This window comes from Manis javanica, chromosome 8, assembly GCF_040802235.1.
Source record: "Manis javanica isolate MJ-LG chromosome 8, MJ_LKY, whole genome shotgun sequence".
In the NCBI taxonomy this organism is placed as follows: domain Eukaryota; kingdom Metazoa; phylum Chordata; class Mammalia; order Pholidota; family Manidae; genus Manis; species Manis javanica.
In genome coordinates, this window is record NC_133163.1 from 123,014,619 (window position 1) to 123,036,871 (window position 22,253).

Genomic DNA, 22,253 nt, shown 5'->3' on the forward strand with positions numbered 1-22,253 from the left:
TGACCTGAGCAAGTAGAAGAAAGTACTCATCATTTGAGACAGGGAAGTCTGCCAAGTAGAACAGGTTTGGTGGGCAAGATTAACATTTTGAACATGTTGGGTTAGAGATGCCTGTTTGACATCCAAGGAGAGATGTCAGGGGAAAATATGTGAGTCTGGAATTTTAGAGAAAGGCCTGGGCTGAAGATTTTAAAAATTGGAGCATTACTGGCAGATAGAGGATGTTCCAACCCATGAGCCTGCGTGAATCATCAAAGGAATGAATATGAATAGAAAGGACAAGAGGACCACTCTATACTGTAGTCACTCTAGTGTTAAGAATTATTTGGGAGGAGAGGATGAACCAGTGAGGTAGAAGGGAAGCCAAGAAAGTATGGTCGCCCCAGTGTGTCTGGGGAAGGAGTGAGCAGTCCACCTGGTTAAATGCTGCTGTGAGGTTGAGGAAGAGTGAGAATGAGGGGGAAAGTCCCAGCTGGAGGGCGTAGGCAAGGCTCCAGGGCATAGCCAGGAAAGGGCTGAAGCCTTTTTCCTTGCTTTAGGCACCTGCTCCTCCAGGAAGCCTTCCTTGCTTCTTGCTCGACCCAGACTGGGATAGGTGCCCTCCCATGCACATTTCATGGCAATGGTCACACTGGGAGCATCTGTCTACTTGTCCCAACACGTTTGAGCTTTTGGAAGGTAAGAACAATGTCTTACTGTCTTTGTAGTTAGGAGGCCTGGTACAGAGTAATTACTCACTGCATTCCTTGAGTACATGATTGAATAAATGAGACAGAAACAGAATGGATGAATTAAGGACAAGAGGGTGGCCTATAAACCCTCCAGAGCAGGAAAGCCGGCTGCCTTGTTGTGTTGTAATCCCGAGTCCAGCACAGTGCCTGGCAGTCAGTGTCCAAAGCGTTCTGCAGGGACCAACCGAAAGTCAAATCCCCATGCCTCTTCCTGGAAGCCTGCGCTGACTACCTCTCTCTCCTTGGTGCTGCTGGCAAAGACGGAACATCCAGTTCCTGCCGCTGCACAAAGCAGCACGGAACCGGGTCATGCCTGGGGCTTGTTCCCTGTCGCTACAGATACAGGGGCTTGGTTTTCTCCCTGAAGTCAGTCTCCCAAGGCAGGGGTGTGTTTGGTCTGCCTAGGGTACTAGGACTCGCAGCGGCCGGTAATCCCAGGCCGCTCGTTTCTTCCTTGAGTGTGCTGCTGGCTCTGGGTCCTTCCTTGGGAGAACAATTCCTGGGCTGCGTCACCGCCCGATCCCGCGGGCGTAGGGGCGGGGGGCAGGGGACTGGGAAGGGGGTGTCTGCGGCTCTCCTCGCCCGCCTTCTCAACCCCCTTCCTCGGGTCCCGGCTCAGGCGCCCTCCTTGCAACCCCGCACTTGGAAACTTTGTCCTCCACTTGCGTCACGGAAAAGGCAGGAGGACTACGGGGCCCTAGAGGCGAGGCGGCGGCAGCGCGGCGCTCAAACTCCCGGGGGCGAGGGGTGTCCCCCCGCGAGGGGGGGCGGGCTGGGGGTGCGCCGCCCGGGGAGCCGGTCTTGGAGGCTCGCGGCCCCCTGGTTCCCGGGTCGTCGTCGCCTCTCGCAAGCCATCCCAGCGCCACTGCGAGGGGGCGAGCGGCCGGAGGAGAGGAGCCAGGGGCAGGCGGGGCGCGGGCCGCGGGAGGGCGGAGCCGGGTCGTCCCTGCCCGGCCCGCACGCACGGAAGTGCCGGGAGTTCGCCCGGTTCCCCGGCCTGCCCTCCTCCCCGTCCCTCCCCTCCCTCCCCTCCCCCCGGCGGTTCCCTCCTCTCCCCGGACGCCGCCTCCCGGAATCCTTTTTTTCCCTTCTTCTGTTTTGGAGCTGGCTTCTCGCTGGCTGCGCCGAGGGGCTGCGAGTGCTCCCGAAGGCGGGCTGGGGGCGCAGCTCGGTCGCCCGCCCGTGCGGGGCCGAGAGGAGGCCCTGCGGCAGACCCCCGGGCGCGCCGTCTGCTCCCGGAGCCCACCCCGCGGCGCCTGTTGGGTGTGTGCGGGCGCGCCAGGGGCGGGGGTCCGGCCGGGGGCCGCGCGGATCACCTTCGGACGGGGCTCTTCCGACTCGGATCAGAGTCAGCTTTGGGCACAGAAACTGCCGAGCAGTCAGGCAAACAAAAGAGGCCACTCAGCCGGTGGCCAGCAGGCGCCCGAGTGCCTCGTCGCGTCCCGTGGGGCGGGGAGAGGGCGCCCCGCCGGCCGGGGAAGAAGAGTTGGCGGCCCGCTGGGTGGCCTCGGTGCTTGTTTTCCCGGCCTGGCTTGTTGTGAAGCCGGACACATCCACCCTTGGACCCGATTCAGGAGGCTGCTGCTTTTCTTCTCGCCCCTCTTGGATTTTCCGGATTTTTGAAAACCCAGTGGCCCAGGAGGAGGAGAAGGAAGGAGGAAGGAGCAGGTCTGCAGAGGAATGTGACAGCGGCCCGAGGCCGGGGGGGTGGGGGGCCACAAGGAGCTGGGAGCCGCCGCTGCAGGGTTTCTGGAAAGGTGTTGTTCCAGCGGAAAGTGTCTGTCGACTTCTTACCCTTGCAGAGCTGATTTTTACGAGTCGCCCGACTTTCTCTCCGGGAGAGAGAGGCTGGAGACACATCCCCCTTCAGGGGCCGCCCCAGGAAGGCAGGAGGACTATGGACGTGAGCCCTCCCTGCTCACAGGAATGTGCCAGGAGATCTGATAGGGCAGTTCCTGGGCCATGGACATTATTCTGAAAAGAGGGGGGCTGGACAGAATCTGTGGGTGCTGAGACCACCCTTAGGGGCTGAGAGACTGAGTTGCTGTGAAAGGCCTCTAGTTGCTAGTACATCCTTGGGCACCCTGGTGAGTGTCCCCAGTTGCGGGCAGACCCTCTCCTTACCCTCTCCCACCGCAGGCCCAGCCATGGCACTGAGAGGCCGGGCTCTCTACGACTTCTGCAGCGAGAACAAGGAAGAAATCAGCGTCCGGCAGAATGAGGACCTGATCGTCTTCAGCGAGACCTCACTGGATGGCTGGCTGCAGGGCCAGAACAGCCGGGGGGAGACGGGGCTCTTCCCCGCCTCTTACGTGGAGATCATCCGTTCTGGCCCCAGCTCCAACCACGCAGACTGTTCCCGCAGTCCCGCAAGCTCTCTGGGCACCCAGGCGAGCTTGTACGACAGCTCCAGTGTGGCCAGCCCTTCAAGGAGTGGTGGGCACGGTGGCTTCCTCTCAAACCAGGGCAGCTTTGAGGAGGATGAGGACGATGACTGGGATGACTGGGATGATGGGTGCACTGTGGTGGAGGAGCCACGGGCTGGCGGGCTGGGCACCAATGGGCACCCCCCACTCAACCTCTCCTACCCTGGTGCTTATCCCAGCCAGCACATGGCCTTCCGGCCCAAGCCACCCCTGGAGCGGCAGGACAGCCTGGCATCTGCCAAGCGAGGCAGTGTGGTGGGGCGCAACCTCAACCGTTTCTCATGCTTTGTGCGCTCTGGAGTGGAGGCCTTTATCCTAGGTGATGTGCCCATGATGGCTAAGATTGCCGAGACATACTCCATTGAAATGGGTCCTCGTGGCCCTCAATGGAAGGCCAACCCCCACCCATTTGCCTGCTCAGTGGAGGACCCCACCAAACAGACCAAATTCAAGGGCATCAAGAGCTACATCTCTTACAAGCTCACACCCACTCACACTGGCTCACCTGTCTACAGGCGCTACAAACACTTCGACTGGCTCTATAATCGCCTCCTGCACAAGTTCACTGTCATCTCAGTGCCTCACCTGCCCGAGAAGCAGGCCACGGGCCGATTTGAGGAGGACTTCATTGAGAAGCGGAAGCGGCGGCTCATCCTCTGGATGGACCACATGACTAGCCACCCTGTATTGTCCCAGTATGAGGGCTTTCAGCATTTCCTCAGCTGCCTGGATGACAAACAGTGGAAGATGGGCAAACGCCGGGCAGAGAAGGATGAGATGGTGGGTGCTAGCTTCCTGCTCACCTTCCAGATACCCACGGAGCACCAGGACCTGCAGGACGTGGAGGACCGCGTGGATACTTTCAAGGCATTCAGCAAGAAGATGGACGATAGCGTCCTACAGCTTAGCGCTGTAGCTTCGGAGCTGGTGCGTAAGCATGCGGGGGGCTTCCGCAAAGAGTTCCAGAAGCTGGGCAGTGCCTTCCAGGCTGTCAGTCATGCCTTCCAAATGGACCCCCCCTTTAGCTCTGAGGCCCTCAACAGTGCCATTTCTCACACGGGCCGCACCTATGAAGCTGTGGGTGAGATGTTCGCTGAACAGCCCAAGAATGACCTCTTCCAGATGCTCGACACGCTGTCTCTGTACCAGGGCCTGCTCTCCAACTTCCCTGACATCATCCACCTGCAGAAAGGTAAGGCCAGTATGGGTTGGAGACGCTGACTGACTGTCCTCTACTGGGCACGGGGGATGTGAGATGGCCTCGTCTCGTCTTTCCGTTCTGTCTCATTCATTCACTCAGCAGGTGCTACTCTAGGTGCAGAGATATTATCGTGGACAGGTCTGCTCCCTGTCCTCATAGAGCTCACTGTTTACCTTCCTGTCTGTTCATTCATTCATTCATTCATTCATTCATTTTCTCTGTTTCTGTCTCATTTACTCATTTACCCATTACGCACTGAACGCTCCAAGTATCAGCCTGTGTCTGGGAACGTGGAGATGACCAGGGCCCAGGCCTTGCCCTGGAGGGGAACACAGAGCTATGGGGCACGTGGACACAGACCCAGATAACAAGAGCAGACATAGCGTGCGGCCTGTCTTCCCACTCCTCACATGCTCACCGCCCCGCCTTGGTGGCTTCAGAGTCTGTTTTCATTACTGCGTAGCCTGTCTATAGGCTCCCTGAGTGGGAGGCTCACTGTCCCCATCTTGCAGATGGAGAAGCTGGTGTCCACAAAAGGGGGTTGTATAGGGGGTCCATGGCCCAGCTGAGACTGTACTTTCCTCCTGTGCCTCCCCAAGGACATGTCCATGTTGGCCACCTCCCAAGCCCAGCCATGTTTTCAGTTCCCACTGCCCCCTCTGGGGGGTAGGGACAGGATGGGTCCCTGTCTGTTACTGCGAGGCTGTCAAGGAACTGCCAGGGAAGTGAATCATCTGGGGTCGTGTCGGGTCACCCCGGCTGGGCTGGGGGAGGAACCAGGGGTCCAGAGCGTCATCCACATGGCCCGTCTAACTCCCCTTTTCTAAGCGTGGCTTCTCTTCTTGTCTGAGCAGCGAGTGAGTCGGGGGCTCTTCAGGCAGGTGTCTGAGTCCTAGGGACAACAGACAGGGCAGATGTCAGGAGAGAGGTGTGGTCCTCCCTGGGCAGCTTGGGAAGTCAGGAAGGGCTTCTAGGGCGTGGGGCTGGCTCCCTGGCCCCTAAACCCTGAGGTCAGGCCTGGCTTGGTAGAGAGTTTTCCTCTGGGTGGGGCCCGGGAGGCAGGCCTCTGAACTGAGCCTGAGCTGATGGTATTTGTTGTCCCCCAGGCTCCGTGCCTACCTTGGTACCAAGGAGGGTCTGGAGTAAACCAGCCCCGCTCTCCTTTACCAGGAGGTCGACCTCCAGAACTTCTCCAGTTCGCAGCCCCCTTTGTTCTCCTGCTTTCTCCCCCTCCTCATTCTCTCTGCCCTTCCTACTCATCCCACAGTCTTGCCCCCGCTGCTTCCCTCTTCCTTCAGGAGACGGGAGACCTGAGTTTTAGTTTTAGCTCCGCCCTCGGTCAGCTCCATGGCCCCGGGAAGTGTCCTCTCTCTGGGCCTTAGGTGTATAAAATGAGGGAGGGTGAACCCAGTGAGTTCTTAGGCCTTAAAGGGTCGGGGGGCGAGAGACACCTGCGGAGGGTCTGGTGAGGACAGAGCGGTACTCAAGAGCTGTCTCTGAGCTCTAGGGTAGGACAGGACAGGGGAGGTGGCTGGCCTGGCTGGGGCCCCCTGGGGCAGGTGTCTCCCTGTGCAGAGGTAGAGCCATGCTCCCTGCTGTGCGAGGCCCTGGGAGAGCTGGTTCAGCCAGCTCCTCGGGTGACATGTTCCTGCGTGGGCAGTGGGATGGGGAAGGCAGGAGCACACGACTGAGCAGCCGCCCCGTGCGCCAGCTGGGGACCCTCACCCAGGCTTATGGCGGGAAGGCAACTCCATACCTAGGACTTCTAGGCTCGCACCGAAGCAGCAGGGAGTGAAGCTAGATGGCCTTTCTGACCCTGGGGCAGAGAGACAGGCCAAGAGAGGCTCTTTCTGAGTTTCCCCTTGAAGTGTTCCGAAGGGTAAGAGGCCAGGAGTCTTCTGGGGTAACATGTCCAACCTTAGGCAGAGGTGCACCCACCCTCTCTCACCCAGAGACCCCTCTCCCTTTTGGGGTGACCCTCCCTCCTTCCGGGCTCTGCACTGCCATCCCTAGGCCTATGGGCACGCAAGGAAGGAAGGGGGCTTGGACTCTGGCTGACACAGAACTGGTCTAGCTTTGGGGGTACCGTGGCCTGATGGGGGGAAGAGGGGTCCCGTGCTGGCCCTGTAGATAGAGCCTTTTCTCAGAGGAAGGAGCAGGAAAGTTGGGCCTTGGGTCCCCAGGACTCTGTCCAGCCTGTCTTGATATCTGAAAGGTGGTGAGTGTGTGTGGGAGCCCATGGAAGAAGGGACGTGGGAGGCCCTAGTGGGGTCAGGGGACCAGGATTTGGACAAATGTTGCCTCTCGGGTGACTGGGAGAGTTTTTTAACCTCAGTGTCCACCTTAGTGAAATGGGACTTGGAGCTGGGTTGGCACTGCAGTGAGGCCCACCGGCCTGTCTGTGCTCTGGCCCTGGCCCTGGCGCTTGGTCCAGTGGTCTCCGAAGAGAAGGACAACCATGTAATTAACCATCCATACCAGGGCAATTTTGGGAGTGAACTGAAGCCTAATAATAGTTACCCTGGGACAACAAGGGGAAATGGTGACTGTCCAGGGCCCCTACCTGAGAGCCTGCCAGGGCAGGACCCTGTCCTAAGGCGCATCACAAGCCAGGGAGGCTGGTGTGGCCCCTCCATTTCACAGGTGCAGCGCAGCGGGGCAGGACAATAAGCAAAGCATGAGCCAGAGCCCAGGTGTGTCGGATGCCATGGCCCAGGCTCTTTCCTCCGCTGTGCCAGACACGTGGGGGAGGGGGCTTCCCAAGGCTGGGTTCCTGGGGCAGAGGAACAAGAGAGGGAGGAGGGATGAATTCAGCTGGCATCCTCAGTGGGCGGGAGGCAAGCCCAGGACCCCAGAGCATACTTGGAGGGGCCCTGGAGCTCACAGGCTGGCCAGGGCAAAGTGGCCCTCGAAGGACCAAGCTATTGACTCCGGGGACAGGGGGGTCCAACCTCTGTGTTCTGGGCCATCATCTAACCCTCCCTCTGCCTGCATTCCTAGGCGTCTGTAAACAAAGAGGATCGTGTTGCCTGAGTCACCACCAGCTGGTTCTTGCTGGGACTGAAAAGCACTTTGCACCCAGTTGCATGTAGCGCCTGGCGCTCTTGCTCTGTTAGGTGCTGTCCTAAGTACTTTACACATGTAGCTGAGGTTCCATTAAACCTCAACTATTCTACAGAGTGGGTGCTTTTATTATCTAATCTGACAGACCTGGCAACTCGAAAGCACTAGACCACTGTGAGCAGCTGTTAGCAGGGTCACACCTAGTCTAGCGTGTTCCATTTGACAGTGGGAGACCTGCAGCCCAGGTGAGAGCAGTGGCCTGCTGGAGGTGACACAGCTTGGACTAGGGCTCAGACCTCTTGTCCCCAGCCTTGGGTGGGTGGTAGCTAGGTGGGGACAGGGTGCATTAAGGTGGGAGTTTAGGGAGTATGCCTGGGACTCTGGGGCTCTGAAGTGTCAACCCTCCTTTCTTAGTTCCTGGGACCCAGCCTACAGGGCACCTGCCAGGACTGCAAACTCCCCTGGGTCCTGAGTTCTCAGACTGGGTCCTAAGTGGAATGTTCGGGGGATGCCAGACAGGCCTGAGCCCTGACTCCCAGTCTATCTCTGGGGTGCCTTAGTGTTAGCTGGTGCCTTCCCCAGATCTGAGTCACAGGGTGGAGAGGTGACAGAGACCAGGATGGGGCATCCACCTCCCCTTCTTCCCTGTGTCTTTCGCCCCATCCCTGGCTCCCTGCCTGTCTGTGGATACCCAGCAGTTAAAGTGGATTAATTCCTATTATTCAGGCCTCAGTCTCCTTATCAGCACAAGGGACTTTTCCCTTTCTTCCAAGGCTACTGTCAGAAAAACCCTCTTGAGTGCAGGTCCACCCCCGCCGCATCCAGCCTTTTTCAGGCAGGTGGGATCCAGGCTCGTCAGTCCCCTCTTCTGGTAGGTTCATTTTGCTAAAGCTGAACTCCAGCTTCTTTGTCCTTCTGTTTCCTACCTAACTCCTTACAGTCCTTCCTATCAAATCCCTGAGTCCATTGTCTGGGGTCACCACACAGATGCCTGGGTAACCTGGCATGGGCTCCATGCGGTGGAAGTGGTGGCCACTCCCTACTGTGTGAGGCAGGAAGGAGGCTGGGAGCTCTCGGGCAAGTCCCTCCCCTTCAGGGCCTCTTCCCTCTGTACAGCAGGGCCTGGGCGTGGAGGTGAGGACTAGGCAGCTGCCCTCTAGGGCTTCTCCAACTCTGGAGAAGTCTCTTAATAGGTCCTCATTCTAGGCCTTGGGGTGGCCCCGCCTCTGCTGCCTAGTTGGGATGGAACAGGCGGCGCAGGGACTGAGTGGACTGCAGAGTTCCTTTGGGTGCTGTGCAGGCAGCCCTGGAGAATCTTGACACTTGTCTCTGTCTATTCCAAATGCCGCTATTAGCCGATTAGCCATGCACTTGCCAACCAGTATGGGTGCTGCCCCTTCTAACGGCCTCCAGGGTTATTTCTAGCATATAGAGCCCTGGGCCTGGCGTACAGTAAATGCTCAGTAAAAGGATCTTGAATGCATTGGACAACTTGAGCGAGACTAAAAAGAATACATCTTGAAGGCCCCCTCCTTTTTCTTTTTCTTTATTAAGGCGTCATTGACATACCATCTTACGAAGGTCTCCCATGAGGAGCGCTGTGGTTCCTACGTTCCCCCGTGTGCCCTGAAGCCCTCCTCCTTAAGGAGAAGTGGAAAGCGGGGATAGTGAGTGTGCTGTTTGCACACAGTGGGTGCTTTGAGGTGCTCGGGAGTGTGCTGTCCATGTCGCCCCTTCCCACTTCCTTACTCTTTGCGCAGTGGATTCCTTGACGCCTGTGAGGAGCGTGCAGGCAGACTGCTTGCTTCTCCCGCAGCTGTCTGCGGCTGTCCCCCCAAGTTACGAGCCTGTTCATTCAGAACTGAAATCCATTCACCAGCTGCTTGTAGATTCTTCTAAATTGGGCTCCCCATTCAGCTTCATCCTTCACCTTCCGTCTGTCACCTGGTTGTTACAAGGTCTCCTCTCTTCCCCTAGAGGCCCGGATGGGGAGGGGGCAAGGCCTCTGTGTGGGGGAGTCACACACAAAGGAAAACTGCAGGTGGCCTTTGAGGCACTGTTTTAGAATCAGCAGTGCGATGGGGATGGGCAGAACCTGGGAGAGATGAGATGGGGGAGGCGTTCTGGGGACACCGGGAGTTTCTGGCGTAGAGATGGCACCTGAGCCTGAATGGGGCTTTGAATTATGCATAGGGTTCCAGTGGGCAGAGGTGGGAGGGTAGGAAAGAGCAGAGTGAACTTGATGAACATGGGATCAATGTGGAGTGGGTGCTGGGGCCAACTCCCAGAGGGCCTCACGAGCAGGCGAATGTGTGTGGACCTTGTTTTGCAGACAGAGGGGAGACAGGGAAGGGGGTTGGAGCTATGGGTGCCCAGCTTGGCTGCTCTTCAGATACTGTGGAGAAACTCTTAGAGGCTGAGGCCTATGTGGGAAGCCCCTTGGGGGCCTATTTTAGTAGTTCATTGAGGAACAGTTCCAGTCAGCTCAGCAGACAGTATCAAGATCTGCTATGGGCTGGGCCTTATTCTGGGTACTAGAGACATTGACCTCTCAACACAGAGCTCACAGCCCACAGCCCAGGGAAACAGAGAAACCACAGGATGTTAAGAGCTGTGGGTGAGGAAAGCCCACGGCACCTGGGAGCAATGGGGGTACCTAGTGCAGTGGGGGTTGCAGGGAAGGCTTCCTGGAGGAGGTGATGTCTGAGCTGAATTAAGAGCCTGGGGGAGAGATGATGAGGCTTGTACTGAGTAAGGACAGCCTGATCCTGGATGTCAGTACAGCTGGCAGGGCTGTGACTGGTTGGGTATGGGCAGCTGCTGGTGCCATAGGTTTGGAGAGAAGGTGTGCTGCAGGTGAGGGTTTGGGGGACATCCTGGTGGAGACACCCAGGTGGCTGGAGCCGTGGGTCTGGAGTCCGGGAGTGAAGTCTGAGTTGAGAGCCTGTCTGCTCACCAGAGGGCTCACGGGAGGTATAGAGGGCCAGTGGGAGACCAGAGCCCTAGCCTCCCTTGTCCTCCGCTTGCCCGTGCCAGGAGCCTTCGCCAAGGTGAAGGAGAGCCAGCGCATGAGCGATGAGGGCCGCATGGCGCAGGACGAGGCGGACGGCATTCGCCGGCGCTGCCGTGTGGTGGGCTTCGCCCTACAGGCTGAGATGAACCACTTCCACCAGCGCCGTGAGCTCGACTTCAAGCACATGATGCAGAACTACCTGCGCCAGCAGATCCTCTTCTACCAGCGGGTAGGCCAGCAGCTGGAGAAGACGCTGCGCATGTACGACCACCTCTGACCACACGCACCTGGCTCCCTCCCCGCTCCCAGGCCCGTTGCTGCAGTGCCCACTGCTGTCCAGGCCTCCCCTCCCAGCAGTGGTGAGGACGGTGGGGGTGGACTTTGGAGGAATCCTGGGTGTGCCTTAGAGCTAGGAGCGCAGCAGGGGTGAGGCCTGGGCTGCCGGTCAGTCACTTGAGGCAAGGCCACGGTCTTGGCCTCCCCAGAACCTACAGCACCTGCTCACCTGGCCACCATCCCCTTGCTAATTCAGCAGACACTGGGGCCTGCTGCAGCTCTGGGTCAGAGGCTGGGTACCCAGGGCTGCCCTTGGAATGTCTCCAGTGGAAGTGGGGTCAGACACAGAAATAGACAAGGGCAACGCAGAGTGACCAGTGGTAAATAGGAGGTTCCTGGAAGCTCACAGAAGGGACCATTCATTCTGCTGGTCAGGAAAAGATCCACAGAGTAGGTGATATTCGAGCAGTGTCTCGGAGAATGGTAAGAACCTGCCAGACAGTAAATGATGACAGTAGGTGGGGAGGACTTTCAAAAGAGAGGGACAGTGTGGGCAAAGGTCTGGAGGCATGAAAACAGCCCTCTCCTCTCCCTCACCTTTCTCAAGCAAGTTTGGTGCCCCCATGGTGGGGACCCTGGCCTGCAGGACAGAAGGGAAGCCTCTTCCTTGCTCTCCCGTCTCAGTCCCTGCCCCGCCCCCACCCCCCCAGGAGGGGCTGCAGGCCAGCTTTTCTTGACTCCACCTGCTGAGCCCCTGTCACCCCTTGGTTAGTGGACCATGCAGCATCTATTCCCTGGGCTCAAGGTGCTGGGACAAGCTATGGACCTCATGACCCTGGTGTCACCTTCCTGGGGGTGACAACTAAAAGTTACCACATATTTGAGTTCACCACACTCCAAGTAGGCCTGGGCCCCAGGCCCTCAGGCTCCTTGGTCCCTGTGAACCCCAGAAGCCTTCTTGTTGCACTGCCCAAGGGTCCTAGGCCCGCGTGCCACTGCCAGCCTGTGGTAGGAGCCCCAGCTCCCAGTCGGGTTGTGCTGCCTCCCACCGTGTTCGCATCCTCGAGGAGGCTGCTCCCTCCCCCTGGGCCAGCACGGAGTCCAGCAGTGGGTAGGGGGGCTGGCAGGTGCCGCCACTGGCTCCCCCAGGAGGTCATGCCCCCTCCTGGCTACTGCCTTAATCATTTTTCTTTCCTTCTTGTTTTCTTGATAAACCTTTTACAGTTAAGATAACGAAGGCGTGACTTTTATTTGGATCTGGGAGGGGATGAGAGTGGGGGAAGGATAAAACCCTACTGTTCCTGAGAGCTGTTGGACCAGATTCTGGAATCATGATGGGTGCAAAATCTACCCTAGAACCTCAAAAGTTGTGGGGAGGGCTGTATGGGTGGGAAGTGCCAGGTGGGGTGCCAGAGGGGCCATGGATCCCAGCTGGATGTGCACCCTCCCAGGCCCCACTTCTCATCTCAGAAGGGCTGAGTCCTGCCAGGGGTCTCGCCGTGCTTCTCCATCGTGCAGGCAGAGGGTCGCGTGAGGAGGACAGGAGGTCACGTCTCAGGACCGTCTAATCCACAGGGGGTTCCTCTCCCCAGGCAGGCCGGTCCCAGCCATGCCCCAGGAAAGGTCTGTTCCGGGAGAGGTGGGGCTTCCCAGAGACTGTGTCCTTCCCCAAGCAACAGGGTGCCCGTCCCTGTAGTAGCTTCCGTGCTGGAACTGAGGAGGACCCCCAGCCATGCCCGGTCAGGAGCACAGGAATCTGTCCACGCACAGGGACGAGGAGCGCTGGTGCGACCCATGGTTCTCCCGCTGGCAGTGGGGACTTGGGGGAGCCCCGCAGGCCGGGGCCCGGGGAGCTCGGTGCAGTGGGGAGGGGGCACAGGGTGCAGACCCAGTGACAAGGGCGTAGCAAAGGCTTCTCGTTCAGGGAAGTGTGTCCTCAGAGACACTCTGGGATGGGCCTCTGGCCCTGGGTCAAAATTAGGTCAGATTGGGACTTTCTGTGGAATTTTCCCCTCCCTCTTCCCTGCCCTCCTTCCTTCATTTTCCAACACATCCAAAGGCCTTCCCACCCTTAACTAACTCTTCCCAACTTTGCCCTCTAGATGGCCTTTAGCAGAGGGCACCCCAGCCACAGGGATGGTGGGAGGCTCTTCCCAAGGCCTGTCTGGGCAGGGGTGGGGGGGACGCCCCTCTTGACCCGCAGTGCCTGGAAAGTCCCGTCTGTGCCTCCTTCCTGCCCTGGGAGAATTACTGCCTTCTTGCATCCCTTCTTTGAGAGGGGGTCCCTTCCCATGCTTCCCATCCTCAGGGTGAGGGAATGGGTCTGAATTTTCTCAGGAGGGACTTGGGCCTAGGAGAAAAGTCAGAATGTGGAGTCTTGGGCCAGGCCCAGCCTGCCCCGGGTATCCTGAGGTCTCTAGGCCAGGACAGGTGTGGGTGTGGTGGGAAGTGAGGATGTCCCAGCCCCTCTCTCTGGTCTCTCTCTGTCTCTCTGCTGACTGGGATGTTGGGAGAAGCTGAATTCAGGCTGGGCTGGCTAGAGGCCCTTCCAGCAGGGGACTAGGGCCTGGTAGCAGGGTTGGGGGTGTCCTGGTGGTGGCAGGACCTGCTGGCTGGCCTCAGTCACATGTCAGGCAGATGTTCCAGCCTGAGCTGGGCCCAGCTGCCTCTAGTCCCCTCCCTCACATTGGTACCGGGAGGCAGGGACGGAAAACAAGGCCTCTCTTTCTGCGCTGGGCAGCTCTCAGGACCTGGGGGCGGGGGTGGGGTCCCTTGATCCTCATCTTGGCCAAGCCCGGGAGAGGAGTCTTCTTTGTGGGCATTTGTGGGGGTTGGGGGTGGAGGTGGCCCTCGGTTCTGTATCCTGTCACCTCCTGGATATAGGAGGGCCATCTGTGAACCACTGTGCCATGGCCATGCCGCAGTTGGAGCAGAGCCGGGCCTGGGGGAGATAGGTGCCTCAGAGTGGCACCACCCCCTGCACTGTGGCATAGCCACACAGTCATCCACATGTCCACATGGTCAGAGACAGAGTTACCCAACCGAAAACAGTCACAGAGCCTCACAACTTGCACACGGGAACACAGGCCATGCCTGGCCGTACATGCACATGTGCATGGTCATGTGCCAGCATAGTTGCACTCCCAGGCACAATGATACACATTTTCACATCCACAGCCACATGCACACTCAGCCACTTCTCACACACTGTTCATTCACTCTGTCAGTCTCAGTCATGTCATGATTCACACCCATACACAGTCCTGTGCACCGAGTATTACCCTCACACAGTGACACACACACAGACACATATGGCCACCAAGTCCTACATGCACATAACAGAGGTGTGACACACATGGAACTGTGCCTGGACTGAACCTGCACCACCTCCTGGGGGCGCCAGCCATGATTATCCACCATCCGACAAGTTCAATTCCTCATTGCACAGACAGGGAACTTGAGGTCGAGTGAGGGGTGGCAGCCGGCTGTGTCACCTAGTAGGCCTGGGGGATGCTGAGGCCACAGCGCAGCTCCTATAGCTCCTATAGTGGCTCGGCCTTGCCTACCACTGGGCGAGTCCCCAGAGCCAGGCAGCCTCAGAAGCTCCCTGGCTGAACCCACCCAACAAAGCTCCAGGCATCTCCCAACTCTCAGGCCAGAGCTGAGGCTTCAGCGTCCACGTGAGCAGCTGCCGGGATGCAGCAGGCAGGGCCTGGGCCTGGGCCTGGGCGGGAGGAGCATTCCTGCTCCGTCTCCTCCCCAAGCATGCAAGGACGGGCTGCCCTGCCTGCTTGCCTGCTGACTCAGACCTCCGGGAGCCAAGCCTGCCCTGCGCTCCACCCACCCAACCTGCTTCCTCACCAGTTCGGCTCCAGCATCTCTCTCCCTCTGGGCGGCAGAAGGAAATGGTGAGCCTGGCAAAAAGACCATGCAGCAAAATAAAAGTTCACTTCCCCCAGACGCTCAGAAGGGCTGTCTGTAAAACCCGGCTCTGGGGTTCTCAACATACTTTAACACAAACCTTTTTTCCCTTTGGTTTTGTTTTGTTAGTCCAACCCTAGCCTAGTCCAGGCTGTTTAAAGAGCAGTGCCTCACACAGCTGCAGCTGCCTGGGTCTGCCCAGCAGCCAGGTAGGCGTCATTCTTCCATTTCCCAGAGGGAGAGACCGGGACATGGCCGGAGGAGGATGGGACTGGCCTGGGATCGCGCAGTGAGGCCAGAGCTGTGCTCTCCCCAGCTCTCTGGCTTCATTACTTAGTCACCTTGATTAACTCATTTCGGTCAGTCGAGAGGAAGAGGGAGTGGCAGGTCTCTGCTCCAGAGTGCGAGAGGACGGGAGGCTGCCAGCCCCAAGGGCTGAAATGTGAGAAGGTTTGAGGGTAGGGTGAGTCCCGTAGCCCCCCCAAGAGGCTGATGATGGTGTGGCATTGGGGCACCTGCGGTGACTCAGGATCTCTGTTTACAAACATGTACGAGGAACATCACTTTTCTGTAACTGACCTGAATTTCTCTTTCGTTTTCTCATTCTAACACATGGTAGAAAAGTAACCTCAAACCAAGTCTGCGGCCCCTCCTTTCCACAGGGCGCATGTAGGTTTTGGGAGCGGCACGCCTGAAGACCGCTGTCAGGCCCCTGGCATGCTGAATTCTCCAGGCTGAATCCCATATGAAAATTTGCCTGCATCCCACATTAAAGATCGTTTATATATACCTATTTGAGTTGGGTTCAGTTTATAACTTGATCATGTCTAGTCCTGTAGATTATTCAAACTTTAATCATTTTCTTCTGGCGTTGGGATACATTTTTTTTTTCTTTTCTTTTCCTGGCTGCATGGGTTCTTGCAGAGCTCCGGGGTCCTGGGTTAGCATCAGACCCTCTGGCCACCTTCCCCACCCCACGTTCCCACCACCTGCCCCCTTGGTCCCCATCCCGTGGCCTCTCTGGGTCTGGCCCTTCCTCTGTCTGGGTGCTCAGGATCCCCTCAGTTACCCCTGTACCTTGTAGGCCCCAGAAACCTCAGAGGGTTGGCAGAGGCCCTTTTATGTGGTCTGTGCCCCACTCTGGGGCTCATGCTCATCCCATAGCTCCTAACACATGCTCAGGCAGGAGTTCTGGGGGGCTTCTCAGGTACCTTGTGTGACCTTGAGTCTTCCAAGGCCAGGCTGTCTCTTTGGGGCTCTTCCGGGAAGGGGTCCCAGTCCCCACTACTCTGGGGTCTCCCAGCCTCTGGGGCTGCTACCCTCCCCCAGTGTAGACATCTACCATCCGTGTATAGACTGGGAAACGGGGACCAGCAAGGGAGGTGCTGCCAGCCAGTGTGAGATGGGGCCCAGGCCTGAGCTTCCTGTGTTGGGTGGCCAATGACTGATGCCTGATGTAGGAGTTGGAGGCTGGCTGGAGCCTGGAGGCCCCTGGAGCCTCCTTTGGACTGACCTGATCCCCCTTGTTGCCATTTTAGCAGGAGTGCTCTCTGGGGGGGGGGGGATGAGCCTCCACTAGACAGCCCTTCTGTCCCCCAGATAGCAACACCCCCTGCAGGTAACCCAAGATGTCTACACAGCTGTGTCTCAGGTCTGCCGTGAGCATGTGTGTGCAGACTGTGGTGTGCACAAGTCGGTGGCTGTTAGTGAGTGTATCTGCTGTGCCTGTGCAGTCCTGGGAAGGCGTGTGCACGTGCACGTGTGTGTTGCTGCGGCCGCTGGTGGTTTAATGCGTGCTTCCTCCCTGAGGTCATCTCCCATACCCCAGGACCCAGGGACTTGCTCTAGGGAGTATTTCCCTCTTTCTCAGCAAGGCATGTGGTGCGAAAGGGTGAGAAGGGTGTATGTACCAGTCCTTGCTCAGCCCCTTGGAGGGCTAGGTTCAAGGCCAGGGTGGCCCGGAGAACCTCTCCCTGTCCCTTGGTGAGCAGGAGGCGGTGCCATCCCAGCCCACCCAGCAGCAGCGTCCTCTTTCCCTGGCACTGAAGCCCAGGCCAGTCAAGCTGACATCAGCTGGGTATGTATGTGTGAATGTGGGGTATGTGCGTATGGAGGGTGGTGGTATCCCACCCTGGCTGACCCCTAAGGCTTCTCAGGTGATCCTTGGTAGTTGGGCAACCGAGGCCACTCAAACTGGGGACAGAGTTCTGGCCCGGGGGCTCAGCAGCCCCATTCCCCCTCCCCAAGTTCTGCACCTTGGGGGCTGGCCCTGGAAGGTGGGCAGTGTGGAAGAACATGCTCCCAACGCTTCCAGGGCCAAGTTCGCTTCTGGGGGCTGCTCCCTATCGGGCCAGGGGCTCCCCAGGGACCTCGCAGCCTGATGCCCAGAGCCCCTGTCTGCTCCAGGTCGCCGGTCTCCTCATATCTCTGGTTCCGCATCATCTTTCCCTCATCCTCATGCTCTGCCTCGAGCTCAGCACTCCCTGTTCTTCAGGGCCCAGCCCAGGCTTCCTCCTCCAGGAAGGCCTTGTTCTCTGGCCCTCCCGCCCTGTTCTCCTTTGCCTGGGCAGCTCCGGTGGGGCTCCTTTATCTTGCTGGGGGGGGGACAGTCCTCTGAATCAGTGGGGTGGGGCTGTGTGCTTATACCGAGCACCTGACCCCTTGCTGCACACTCACTCTCCCTGCTGAAGCCCAGAAAAGGAGAGTGCCTCCGTGTCCCTCTTTTCTAGAAGGGGGGCTGCATGCATTTGGCCTTCTAGGAGGACTGAGCATTTGTTTAGTGCTCATTATGTGTCAGGCACTGGGACAGCTGTAATAAATTAGAGTAATAATAATAATGTCCATTCTGAACATTCGTTAAGCTCCTAAATATGCCAGGTCCATATGCTAGGCAGTTCAAAAATAATCACCACTGTAATAGCACTAGTAATAATGGTCAACATTTATTCACCATTTGCTATGTGCCTGGTGCTGTTCTAAGAGCTTTGTCACAACACTGACCCTTTGAAGAGAAGCCTTGGTCAGATGCACTGTTTTGATAGGTCCTAACTTGGGGATGGGGCGGGGCCTCTGGCTGGCCCATGGACAGGAGGTGGCAGAAGCAGACAGCAAGACCCAAGGCCTGGCTCCAAACTCTCTGGGGTTACTTATACCACCCTGAGGTAGAACAGGTGGGTGGACTTAGACAAGTTCACTGGGCAGATGCAGTCACCACCTCTGCCCTCCCTCAGTTTGTGGGCTCTAGTCCCAAACTTTGAGGTTCTCTGGGTAGATCATGGGACAGAGGGGCTAAGATCCTGGGGCCTGGAGCCTTTCTGGGGTCCATGGACCCTGCTGCAGCCTGTCCAGGCACCACACCACAAGGCAATCTTTTAGCAGGGCTGACTCAGAAGGGCCCTTCCGCCCTGACTCACTGCCTTCCAGGAGTGCCCAGGCTCTGCCAGCCCTTCCACCTGCCTGATTGCTCAATAGCCCTTAGAACAGACTCCCCTTCCCCCAGCAAGACCCACTGGGCTTCCCCTGCCGCTCTCTGGTTCTTGGGGGGGGGGTGCCCATGTGTGGCCTCCTTGGCCCACCCACAGTCCCCCTGGTGCTTCTTGAGGTTCCAGGAATTCCACTTCTGAGAATGCATCCTTGGCATCTGGAGGGTTTTGGGTCTCCACGAAGTGTGCTGTGTGATTGTGGTGAAGCACTCCTCTAAGACTGGGACTCAGAGACCCCCAGCTGAGTGCACAGCTCTGCTCTGCTCCTTGCCTCCCCTGCAGGGCTTGGACCAGGTGGCCCCGGGGCCAGTGGAGCCTGAGGGTTCTGAGGAGGGGCCACAGTGGCAGCAGGCTGAGTGTGAGGGATTCTAGATTGTCAGTGTTTCCTGCCACATTTAATCAACTTTGATTCTATCTGTGGTGAGCTCCCACGTGTAATTTGGTAAAAATGTTCTGCCCATGGGGTTCTGAGCAGATGGGCCCCAGGTGTGGGTGGGAGGGAGTCATGTGGGAGTCTGGAGGGAGAGAGGAGTGAGTTTGGAAGAGTCTGGAAGGGGTAGATTAAGCCTGCTCCTTAGAAATTTAGGGCCTGGGGCCAGGTCTGCTTGGGCTCTGGGAGGAATTTGGGAACCAGAGCAAAGGTCAGGAGCCTACCTAACACCCCTGGGGATGAGGGAAGCTGGGGAACCAGAGTGGGTACCCAGGAAAGCGTGTCTGGGTGGGATTGGTGCTTAGGGACCTCTTGGCCTGTGGAAGGGGTGGGACTGTGTTCTGGCAATGCCATAGTCCCCCTTATCTGCAGGGGCTACATTCCAAGATCCTCAGTAGGTGCCTGAAACCGTTGGTAGTACTGAACTCTATAAAGACTGTGTCTTATCCTATACATACAGACCTATGATAAAGGTTAACTTATAAATTAGACACAGTAAGAGATTAACAGCAATAACTAATAACTAATAATAATGAAGGACAATTATAAGAATATACTGTAATAAAAGGTTTGTGAACATAGTCTTCCTCAAAATGACTTACTGCACTGTACTTACCCTTCTTGTGGGGCCGGGAGATGTTACCATGCCTGCATGATGAGATGAAACGAGCAGAGTGACGCGGGCATTGTGGGCAGTGTTAGGCGGCTGCTAATCTGGAAATACGTTAGAAGGACCATCATCTGCTTCCAGATTGCTCTGGACTGTGGGTGACTGAAACTGGGGCAAGTTTAACCATGGGTAGCGGGGACAACTGTAAATGTTTACCGAACATCTACTATGTACATGGCCCTGGTTCAGTCTGGACTGTGCCCTGATGGCACACACAGCATTGAACTGTGTTTACGACAAGGGATGGAGGGCTGGGGCCTTCACTTATACTGGGGCCCTCAGCAACCTGGGAGGGGAGGGGAGTTGGGGACCTCAAAGGCACTTCTAGCATCAGGGCAGCAGACAGGCTGGGTGCCACGGCCAGCATTTACCCAAGGGAAGGTTAGGTGACAGCCTTGGGCCACCTCTCTTGCCACACCCTCTGCAGGACAGGATGGAGAGCTCTGGGAGGCCCATCCCCTCCTTCCTGACCCTTCCCCCTCCGCTGGCTGCTCATACACTGACTGCTGGTGACCTTGGCCGGATACCTCCCTTTGTCCCTCCCTCTGCAGGCAGGAATCCAGACAGGTGGGGAGAAGATCGGGAGGCAGGGACTAGCTGGACTGCAGAAGGCTGGGTGGTAGGGGACTGCTGCCCTGCCCAGGGGCCTGTCTTTGGGAGGTGAGGGTGGGGGTGGGCTACTTCCCGTGCCCCGCACACTGTATCACACCCAGCTACTGGCCTCGCCCTCCGATCTTTCTTCTGGTGCTCACTGGAGACCCTTAAAACTGGAACCCCGTATCAGAACCCTGTCCCCACAAATTTGTGTGGAATATAGGAACTTCAAAGTAGTGTGAGGAAGACAAGCCCCCGGGGCTTTGTGGTCTGGCCCCCTCCTGGCCCTGCCGTCCACAGTGTGTCTTACCCTGGTTCCTGCTTCTCTGCTCAGTTTCTCCAATTAAAGTTTGAGCGGAAAGGCTTAAATCGGTGTGTCTTACACTTCACTGTCTGGCTGTACTCCGATCACCTGGAGCCCTGTTAAAGTGCAGAGTCTGATTCACCAGATCCGAGCAGTGGGGAGGCTGGGGCAGGGCGGGGAGGTGCGAGATCGCTCATTTCCAGTGAGCTCACAGCGCTGCAGCCCACAGGCCCCACTCTGAGCCACAAGACTTAGGCAGGCCGTCTAATTTGGGCCCTCAGGAACCAGAGGCTGGGCCACTTGAGCCCTTCGCGACCTCACAAGGCATCAGAAGGCAGCTTGGGATTAGCTCCAAGCTCTGGGCTTGCAGCCAGCAGTTCCCAGGTTGGGGGAGGCAGGAAAGTTCCTCTAGTCCCCAGCTTAGGCTGGGTGTTCCGGTAGAAAAATTCCTTCTTGGCTACTGGTTGATTTAAGGGTTGCTTCTGTCTTCAGGGGCCCCTAGGACATCTGAAATGTGAAGGAACATAGCACAACCCACCTGTTATCCTGGTGGTTACGGGGGCCCTCGGGAGAGTTGGCACCCTTTGTGAGGAAAGCAGAAAGCAGCTGCCACTTAATGCTGTGCCTTATTGCACTGAGAATGGGAATGTGACCAGAGGTGGCTGGGCATCTCAGCGTTGGCGGCCACGTGGCTGCCCCTTCCGTGGAAAGGCCCAATGGTCTAAGAAGACAAGGAGGCAGACAGCCAGCTGCCCTCCCACGCTGGGCTTCCCCCCATCAGCCAGCTCACGCCGCTGGGTCAGGGCACACACTGTGGTGTGGCGGTGACTCGCTGGCACGCCTGGGGCTCTTCAGGAAGGGCTGGGTGGATTCCTGTCTGCATCGCCCACAGTGCTTCCGGCACACAGTGCCCTTGCCAGGGCATGACTAACCCTGGTGGCGACTACACAGGCATCGGGCATCATGGGACTGTGAGAGGACCTGGGGTAGGATGGGGGCTGTGGAGAGAGGGGCCAAGCAGGTCGGCTTCCCGTCCCAGCTCCACCCACTGGCCAGGGCTGCCTCACGGTCGAGCCCGGAATGGGAGACCAAGCAGAGAACTCTGAGGCCGCCCAGGCACCTCCATCCCTTTAAGATCCAGAATGTTCGGGGCCCAGAGGAAGATGCTAGCACCCATGGCAGTTCCCATTGCTTAGGAGAGGTAGTGGCTGGGGAGGGGGCAGCCATTTCTCTTGCTTCCTATTAGAGGAGGATGGTTCCAACTCTGTGGGTTCCACAGCTGCCGTAGCAACTCCACTTAAAGGGCCAGCTCCTAGAAGGGGAAGAGGGCTCTAAGGGAGCCCCTTCTTTAGTCCCTAGGGGGCTGAATGATTTAGGGTGGTGGACAGAACCAGCAAGCTGGGGACCTGAGGTCTGCACCCTTCTCGCACGCCTTCCTCTGCTTCCTGCACCCCCTCCACCATCACCCCTCCCACTGTGGGTTCACTTTTCAGCTCTGTTGATTTCAGCTTGGTCTCTGGATGGGTGAGGCACCCTGGCCCTTGGCTCAACGTGGCCAGCTAGCTATTGGGACTGTGCAAGGGCCACAGGTGAGAAGCACTTATCGCTGAAGTTTGTGTGTGTGCTCCTGTATATATGTGTATGTGTGTATTATGTTGGCACGTATTGACGTCTGAAGAGTTGTGTGCCTGAAGGTCCACAGCTGTGTGCACAAGTGCACATCGAGTGTGTATGTGTGAAGATGGTCAGAGGCTCCTGGACATTCTGTGACACTTGTACATAGATTAGGTCCTATCTTGAGTGCCTGGGGGGATCTGGCTCCTTAAAGGAAGAGGATGAGTTATTTTGTAAAGTGGATAGCAATCCGCTTAAACTTTGCATACATATCTGAAATTTGCAAAGGGTTTGTTTACATAAATAGAGGCCCCACATTTAGAATGGCTTGTATGTTTGTTGTGCCTTTGGTGAAAGATCCTCTTCCCAGGTCCTGGCAGAGCTGCTGGCACAATGCCCTGGGTGCCAGTCCACTGTTCAGCGCAGGCTTAGAGAAGCCAGAGCAGTATCAGCCTGTGCCAGCTCACTGGGGGCAGGGGAGGCCAGCCGAGTGAACAGAGAGGGTGTCGTCAGTGGTCAGTCCACTGG

General features: G+C 57.6%; 1 protein-coding gene across 1 annotated transcript; it reads left to right on the forward strand.

Annotated features, from left to right (window-relative positions):
- Positions 1-1,823: 1,823 nt before the first annotated feature.
- Positions 1,824-11,943, forward strand: SNX33 (sorting nexin 33). Its single transcript, XM_017647551.3, has 2 exons — positions 1,824-4,349; positions 10,458-11,943. Exons 1-2 carry the CDS (start codon positions 2,879-2,881, stop codon positions 10,709-10,711), a joined length of 1,725 nt encoding a protein of 574 aa, XP_017503040.2. The 5' UTR covers positions 1,824-2,878; the 3' UTR covers positions 10,712-11,943.
- The last annotated feature ends 10,310 nt before the right edge of the window (positions 11,944-22,253 follow it).

Excerpts from the sequence above, each read along its gene's own strand:
- SNX33 (XM_017647551.3), top strand. The coding sequence starts at position 2,879 with ATGGCACTGAGAGGCCGGGCTCTCTACGACTTCTGCAGCGAGAACAAG. Across the intron at positions 4,350-10,457 it reads CATCATCCACCTGCAGAAAG|GAGCCTTCGCCAAGGTGAAG; the intron begins GTAAGGCCAGTA and ends TGCCCGTGCCAG.